At 36.8% G+C, this 9112-nt stretch overlaps 1 protein-coding gene across 10 annotated transcripts in view; it reads left to right on the forward strand.

Annotated features, from left to right (window-relative positions):
* swt1 (SWT1 RNA endoribonuclease homolog) overlaps positions 1–5987 on the forward strand; it is a 32919-nt gene extending 26932 nt beyond the window's left edge. For all 10 annotated transcript variants that reach the window (XM_088598221.1, XM_088598217.1, XM_088598227.1 and 7 more), the window contains one exon: positions 3685–5987. In XM_088598221.1, the coding sequence (XP_088454347.1) occupies positions 3685–3790 (106 nt within the window). In that variant the 3' untranslated portion in view covers positions 3791–5987. The remainder of the gene's footprint in view (positions 1–3684) is intronic.
* Positions 5988–9112: the final 3125 nt, after the last annotated feature.

Consider the following 9112-nt stretch of genomic DNA (forward strand, 5'->3'; position numbering starts at 1 on the left):
CATCTGACAAATGTGGATGGCATTTTGATCCAGCCATTTTAATCAGAAACATCAAAATAGAGTTGTAGTTCATTTGTGGACTTTTAGTCGTTCAGGGAGATTTCTTTTTTTTTTTTTTTTTTTTACAGCATTTAGAAATCTAGATGGAATCCTTTTGTCAGGCCTTGGAAAAAAAGGGAACCATATGAAGTCTTGGAAATAGAATAAAATCAAATCAAAGTTTATTTATCAAATGCACAACAATGCAGCGTGCAGCAGTACTTGCTGGCAATGAAATTACTTTTTCTGCGAGCTCACAAAATTCACAAACACACAAAAATCACAAACTTGAGGTTACGGATCACAAACTTGAGGTTACGAATAATAAACACTAAAGCATCAGTTGAGCTCCTAGTGATATTCAAAATCAGAATATCTGTTTTAGAGATATTTTGTTAAAATAGTATTTTAATTGTAGAATAACAGATCAGTCCCTGAAATGGTTGACACAGTGAGATTTATTTATTTATTATTTGGCAGTTCACTTACTGCACTGCGATTGTGTTTGTTACATATCACAAAATAAATATTGAAGATTAACAAGCACTGGTAGTTTTCCAGCCAGTGTGATACAATTTGATTGCTAGCAGGTGAAAATTAAAGGGTAGCTCACTGCCATATCCCTTATGAACAGGACTGCTGGGCTCTCTGAAACTGATATATGCAAAAAAAGCCCATCCACTGGCTATTGGAGATGTTCGTATAGCGATGAATTAGAAGGAAGTCTAAGATAATTGATTATTCACACCCAATTAACGTCACACCCGAAGAAGGCTGCACAGCCAAAATGCTGTGTTTCTTTTCTTCTCTTTTCAGCATGGAATAAACCTTTACGTGTTCCTTTGCTGCCAACACATGCTGATGCAGCTCCCTACGTGAACTAAAATAATTGATGATGATTGAGTTGTCTCTGACTTTTCATTTGCTTTTAACTGTGGACTTTCACGAGAAGCACATTATGCATCAGTCCTCCTATAAAAGGTCATCTGCAAGTGTGGTAAAATTTTATTAAGGAGGTTAAGCACTCATGTGACATAATAAAGTACTTGTGTCTGGCAAAGATGCCCGCTGGACTGCTTTTTAAGCTAATCGTTTCCTGACAACTGTTTGTCATGGTTGTTCTTGATTTTGAGTACATGATAAATCAATGAGAAATGTCTTGTAATTGTTTTATTGTTATTCCTTTTCGCAGAAGTAAGCAGCATAGATTGTTGATAATGCCGCAGGGGAGTGTGTTTTTGGCTTCTAATGCTATTTTTATGCACATTTGTGTTTTTACTTGGAAGTGAGAGGCTACACACTTTTACTACGTGCAGAGCGAAAGCAACAGAAATAGAGTAATGGATATTAAATATCCACTGTGCACTAGTAATCCTCAGCAGAAGGTAATGAAATTGTTAATGAGACTGGCAGTGGACCACATGTTCCATACCACCTGCTTGAATTATTTGATTATAGTAAGTTAAAGGTCAGTAGGCAAATTAAAAAGAGCCATGCGGGTTACATTTGTAAGTTATTTAATCCTGAGCTTATTTTCCTCTATATTATCTGGAAATAAAAACTCAGTCCAAGCTACTAGATGAAATGCTCTGATTTGCTTTTAAAAATTAAAATGTGGACAGGATAGCAGGATGTGGACAATCCCTTGTTTTGCCTGAATAGTAAACTAGATGCGGCATGAAGCAGTACTGTGAGGAAGATGTTATTCATGAAGAATCAATGGATTATTTTATGTATGAATTTATATTGATTTTTCCATCTTTCCATGTGATCACGGAGTCCATAGAACAGATGAAGGATATTTTAAAGCCTTTTCAGACGTTCTTTTTATCCTGTGAATCATGTACATAATTGGTCTATCAGAAATGAAAATGTGTTGTGACCTTTTATTGAATTTATGTACAGCTGATGTGTACACAACAGTGTTTTTCCAGTTGAAACTTGTGTGCTACTGTTAAAATCTACATATCTGCCTGGAGGTACAGTCACTACTATAAATAGTGGCACTGCATCTGGAAGGAGAGATGTTGATTTAAGCCGAACCTGGGCTTCAGAGAGATTTACTTAAGTAAGCATTAAGTAGGAACTGGAACCAACAGAAGTGGCTGTGCTGTGTATGTTGAGTGAGGATCTTTAGCCAAGAATCATTCTATCATTCCTGTACTGTAATATGAGAAAGTTCTTTGTCTTGAAAACAAAATGCCTGCATTATTTTGTGAACAGCATTTACATGGCAATTCAAGCATGGTTAGTTTTTTTTGACAATAGGAGGATTTAAAAGTAATTGGTATAACTGTTATTTCATATGTATATCTGGAGGAAATAATCTATAATTAAATTGGTGTTGTAGAATTCATTGCCAGTACATATACCTCTTTAATCCCTCTTCCCCCAGAGAGAGGTAGCTCCAAACAAAGTCATGCCAAAACCTTAAATTGTCACTTCTAACATTTCACATTAACTTATTGCCACAGCAATGCAAAATAACAGCATCATCAGTGCATTCCTTACAGTATGTTACATTATTTAGAATATATTTTCATAAACAAAATGAAAAAAATGTGCAAATAGGTATACCTGCCTTATGTTTTTCTATTACTATTACAGTCCAATAAAGGATAAAAGTATTCACTTGTTCTGCAGCTCCTCAATAGAAGATTGACATCAGATGTGTGCAGTCCAGGTCTTGGAGAACCAGTCTGCTGGTTTCTGTTTCAGCTTAATTCTTAATTACTTGAATCAACTTTTTTATTGGTGTAGTTGGATCAGTTCAGCTTTTCAGATGCTAGAACTGTAGGGCGACTTAGAAAAGCAGCATTGGCCTCTTGGACCAGGATTGGAAACCCCTGCTTTAAACTGACTCGTCAGAACTGATTCTTTTCGTGTCAATCAGTTTCAGTAGTAAAATAAACTGTTTAAAAGAGCAATGTTGTTTCCAGGCCCCAGGAAGCAGATAGGAAAATGAGTGTCTTATGTCTTTTGTCAGCTGTTGAAATAATACAAAATAATCAATTTCTTCAATCTCCCCTTTTCCTTTTATTCCCAAATGCCGTTTTATTTTTGTATCAGGGGTTAAAAAACAATTGCTTAGCGCAGGCACAGTTAAAGGTTGAAGAGCTAAAAAGAACACTTTCTGGAAACCTGCTGTGCACAACAATTACCAGCACAGCATGCCACTGCTGTGTATGTAATTAATCCCTCAGAGGTTTGTCTCCCCTTGGCCTCCTGTGATAGTAGGATTCTGTACATCTTCACCCTCTTATATTTCTGAAGGTGAGCAAATATGAGACATGGGGTATCAGTGCCTGGAATTTACCTGGTTAATGCCGATTGATTTAAAGGAACATCATGATTAAACTGAGATTTGTTGAGACCTTTAGTGATGACTCTTTAAATTGAAATGTCGGCACAGAAAGGATGTAGGGGAAACCATTCAGGAATCGCCACAACAGTGATACCTATGTTTTTCTTTCTCTTTGCTGTGAAAGATTCATGGCACCTGTCCGGCTTAAGCAGTAGAAGAGGTTTCTTCATTTAAAGGCTGCCAGATGGAACGCTGTGCTCTTGTGTGTGTGGGTCCAGACCTGATCCTTTGAGTGACCCTAGTGCTCACCTGTGCTACAGCCTCTCTCTTGTGCCTTTCAGGGAGAAGCTAAAAGTGGGCTGGGGCCAGCTGGTGGAGCTGAGCATCAATCTGGAGCAGTGCAGGACAACCGTGTGCACTCAGGCTGGGAATGAGCCTGGGCTGTAATCCTACAGGCTTGGACCAGAGCACTTTGACTCTTGAGCAGCATGATTCAGCACCTTTGGTGAGGTTGTGCGGTAGGAAGAGATGTGCACTACTTTGTGAGTTTTAATTACCAGCTTTGCCACATTACTCTGATCTGCCATTTAAAGTAACACCAGACGTTTTTCTCAGTCCTAGTTCTCAGGGAACGTAGCAAACTCAAACTCCTTTCTTTTAATCTTTGCACTGGTGAATATCTCCTGTGTAATCAAAGCCCTTTATACAAGGTATCCTATGTGGCCTCATGAGTGGATGAGCTCACTAAAGGCAAGTGTAGATTGAGCTACAATATAGTCCAGTCCTCAATGGTTCAAAGCTGGCAGACAGACCAGAGGTCTGAGGTATGAAGCAGTGCTGGTTTTGGGTTGAGATGGCCAGGTTAACCTTTTTATTTTGCGTTTTTATTCATTTTAATGTGATATAATACACATTAAAGCATATAATAACAGCAATTACAGTTTGTGCTTCATTGTATCTGCCGCCCTCTTGCAGGATACAGTGTTAAAAGGGGGGAGGAGGAGACATCAAAGGGAATAACTAAAGGGACCCCACCATTCTGGCCTTCAATCTGGATTTGTATTATATGATATTGGAGGAGTAAAGGTTTTAAGATTGTTAATCTTCCTTTTACCTTATCAAATATTGTTGGTAGCTTTGACTTTCTTTGCAACAGCATCACATGGAGCTAGCCAGGCACTTAGGAGCTTGCAGCGCTGTCGGTAAAAGCAGCATCAGTGCACCTTTCAAAGCCTGATGTGCTGTAGGCACTGTGGATCTTGCAGGGTCCCAAGCAGATGATGTTTCCTCTGTACTCACTGTAGACAAAGTTTGCCCATTCGTCCTCACTTTGTTGTGGTAAGAGGGTCTTAACAGCAAGCAAAGACAGTTGATCGATCCAAAATCTTTTTAAAAAGATCTGGCATTTCCACATTTGCAAACAAAACAGCAGCAGTTAATACTGCATGTTAGATATTTACTACAATAATAGTATTGTGCAAGCAATGAATAATTTTGTTTTCCCCATTTTAAGAACTGTATTGATTAATCAGGTGTCAAATATGGACAACATATTAGCATGACAGTTTAGAGTCTCGGATTTGATTCTGGCTGGGGAGCCTTTTGTATGAAGTTGTATGGAGTTATCATGATCTCCCTTGATTTACTGGAACTTGCTCTGGGTTATCCATTGTCCTTCCATTTCCCAAAGATGTTGTATATTGGTGTGTTGCCCGATTATGTTAAATTACGTTTTCCATGAGCAGAAGTGGGGCCCTATCTCATCAGTCCAACCTATCTGCACGAGCTCTGATATCATGAAGAAGTGTGTCAGTGTAATGAAGACTAGGAAAGCAATGCTAAACTGAAGTTATGCTTTGCCATGAATATATTTGAAGCCAGTGCTGTTTATACAGTGCCACTACACTAATCACTTTGTCATGGTGTTCCAGGCACCCTGTCCAATAGTTGATTAAGTTTTTACTCTTTGTGGCAGGTAGGATGTCTTGTCAGGTGAATCTGTTATTGAGAGGCACACAAACATTTAAGAACTTCAAAGTGAGCGTTAATCTGGAAATGCGCTGTTCTCGAAAGTTAGCCCATATCAGGTGCATCTCAATCTTTTGTACACCTTGCCTTACTCAACGCCCTTATTAAAGGATGTTAAATGAGTTGTGGGTTTGGGAATCTAAGGGCCTCCAAAGGACTTCTCAATAAGAGATGTTATCAGTTAGCAATATTGTTTCACCATGTCCAGAATTAATAAAATCTTAGCTGATCTAGCCAAAGTTTCATGTTAAACTTAAACTTTGCTTCATTACTCAGGATTTTCTGTATTACAGACAGAAGTAATTTTCTCTTTGTAATAGCTTTCATGTATTAAATATTTATTTCCCGGTAAAACCATTTTTGTGCTTATGTTTTGCTCATTTTCTGACCATGTTATTCTGAGCTTCATACAAAAACAGCATGGCACCAAATACAGTATATATTACTCTCATGTACATTGTACCACAGTATATGAGACCTTGAAATAATTTCCATTTTTTTCCAATTACAACATGTACATGTATATTGTTCATAGAACTATGCAATGTACATTTTACAAGTCTGTTTAAATTGTAAAGGAGTTCTTTATGCATTAAAAGAAATATGTTCTGCAGAATTTCCTCAAATTTCCTTTATTTTACATACCACTTTGCAGCGCGTGTGCTGCACTTTGTGTCTTGTGTTTAATCTGGCAGTTGTTTTAAAATATCTCCTCTCTTCTTAATCCACAGAGATGTTTGTGTAGGTTATTCCATTACAAAATTAAGTGAAAAAGTAGGCTAAGAATTTAAGTTTCTTAGAATTAGTCTGAATCCGTATTATGTATTCAATATCTTCTGTAAAGGAAATTTTAAACATATGCCTTATAATTATAAGTGCCTTGTTATAATTTCCTGTGTGACTGCAGTAATACTCATTGCTTTTTTTTCCAAACTCCTATATTCACTATTTTCTAGATTTAAGCCTAGTAAAACATACTCAGTATCCGACAGGATTCTCCGACCTCATGGATGAGCCTCAAAACTAAGAGTTTCTGTGGTTTTAACCAGTGCAAAATGATTCGTTTCTGAAGTTTGTGGAAAAAGGTTTATTTTGAGACTATATAAAGAAAGTTTTTTTTAAATTGTAGACATGACTTTTGTAATTACATATACATCATGATTATACTACATATATACGGTTTTGTTTTTAAGTAATATATATATAAAAACACCAGTTTGCATACAGTGATGGGGACCTAAGAAGTTATACTGTTTAAATTCAGATATTTTAAATGTTTATTCATATACATTTGCTACTTGTCATCATGCCATAGGTTTTAATCAGACTACCTTGTTGTGATTATAGTATAATGAAATTTGCAGTGCAAATAAGACTTCTCTTCGAAGTGATTGTTTTGTCGTTGAGAAACAGTAACATATATTGTGTATATGTGGTGGTGTAATTAATGAGTTTCCTGCAGTGCAGTTATTTTATTGTTGCATTGTAAATGAAATGTTGGCTTAATTTAAAAATCTGAAAGGCTAGTCTTTCAAAATCAAAGACAGATGAGTTATTCAGTACTGCTTGGACTAGATGGGGAGATAAGGGTAAAAAGAAATTGAAGTTTATATTGTACCACAGCAAATAACCCCAGTAGTACCGCAGTGCCTTTTGTTATTTTATGTTTATTCAACTTCGATAAATACAGATTAGTTGAGGCATGCTGTGGACACGGGAATGCATTGTGTCTCTCCCCTTTGCATATTGTAATTCCATGTCATGTGAGAGCCAATGCAGTTGTAAAAGAAGGAAGAGAGGATTACAGGATTTGTGACGAAAGCAGGCAGAGATTACAAGGTGCAAAGAAGAATGTTTAAACAAGGAAACAGACGCAAGTAATTTTCCGATGGAGGAAAACCAGTGTCTGAAAAGAGCTTGCATTTTCACTCTAATCTCTTGTCTGGGACGTGTTAAGGTCAAGGTGACAGTTTGATCACATACTAGCATGGAGCTGTGCCTTTAACAGCATGATGCAGCAACATTCCAGTTCACTGGCTTGATTACAGTGAGGACAAGCTGATACATTAACTGTGCAATTCTGAGTACTGTAGAGCCACTGTCATTTTCTAGGAGGAATGCTGTGTGGGTTATCATGTGACTTCAGTGTTTAATCATACTGTTAAGTAGGGAGTAACTTGATAGTGTCGCAGTAGCACTAGCAACTAGGCTTTTTTGCAAGCAAAACTACAGGTTCAGTATTTTCTTGAGCTCTGAATTATGGAACATATTACTAGTTTTTGCTAGTTTGTTGTTTTCTTGCATGGAATCTTGCTCTTTGAAAGAAAATAGTCTTGATGAAACAAAGGGGGATTTATGTTTAATATCCATTAGTTTTATAAATGTTTTTTTTTAATATGTTTAATATTAGATTAAAATTAACAAGTCCACCACTTCCAAACAGCTTTATAGACCAATAGAATATTTCTTGCCAATATTTGTGATTTCATTAAAATGCAGCAAGAGGTGTTTATTGCCTTAGGTATTTGTTTAGGTCAGGAAGAGGCGTACCAGGTTGACTTTTGGCCTTTCATATTTTAAGTTAGCTAGCTGTTATTCAAGTCCATTCTAGAATTGACCTGGTGTTGTTTTAGCCTCTATTTTTCCTTTGACATTTTGCTGGAATCTGAATTCTGATGTAGCAGTGATTGCAGTGATGTAATCATGTGATATAAAAGTGCTGCTAACCTTGGTCCCCAGGCAAAAGAACACAAGGGCAAAGCTTAGTGCCAACTTCAGTTACTTGCTTAGTAAAGTCTAGCCTTCTCATTGACTGGCCTTCCAAGCCTCTGACACCGAGCTTCATTCACAAGATTTAGGATTAAACGTTTGTGAATGAAAGTACCAGAAATTACTGTAGAATGACTTAGAACTAGGTACATGAATCATGAATTTAGAATACTAAACCCAAAATTGCAGCTCCTAGCAGAGCCCCACGCAAAGAATAATGCCCCTCTTTAAACCCTTCAGTGCAATTCTTTAAGGTTATGTGCATTTTTACTTTTTATTGCTTTTAAAATAGAAATACTAATTCCACTCGGAGAAGTAAAAATTTTCCATTCTCGGTGTCTCCTTGCCTAACTGGCAGGTAGCTTCGTTTTTAGCTGGAAACCAATCTTATTATAATCATAAACAGGTGATGAAAAGTGAGCACTGAAAGCAAAAAGTCTTAAATATTACCAACAGCCTACAAGTGGAAGAACACTAACAATAATATAAAAGAAGATTGATGTGGATTTCCAACATTGAAATCAATGCTGAAGAACATTTTGAATAGAAATAATCTTTTAATTACATTTTCATTATAAGATTATTTGTATACTTTACATTTTTTATCTGATTAAAAACTCACTCTTAGAGGAAATTGGGAATAATGGGTTACTGTGTGTGCAAGAAAAGCAGTCAGAGCTATTAAAGACAGAAACTAGTTATTTCAGCTTGGCTACTATCATAGAATGGAGTATGGCACAACCACCACAACCCTTTTGAAATTTGATGCTGCCAGCTCGAAATGTTCAAATTAGACCTGCAGTGTGTCAATTTCTTGCACAATATTTTTTACAACAAAACCAAAAAAGGGTACTTAAAAGGTTGATTAGGTACTGTAAATGTTAACCAGAAGAGGAGTCGTTTACATAGCAACACCTCTCTATTCTGGTTCATACTGGAATACACAAAATAAAGGCTCAGTAAAAATGCAGG

Source organism: Lepisosteus platostomus, chromosome 11 (genome assembly GCF_059453375.1).
Source record: "Lepisosteus platostomus isolate fLepPlt1 chromosome 11, fLepPlt1.hap1, whole genome shotgun sequence".
Lineage (NCBI taxonomy): Eukaryota > Metazoa > Chordata > Actinopteri > Semionotiformes > Lepisosteidae > Lepisosteus > Lepisosteus platostomus.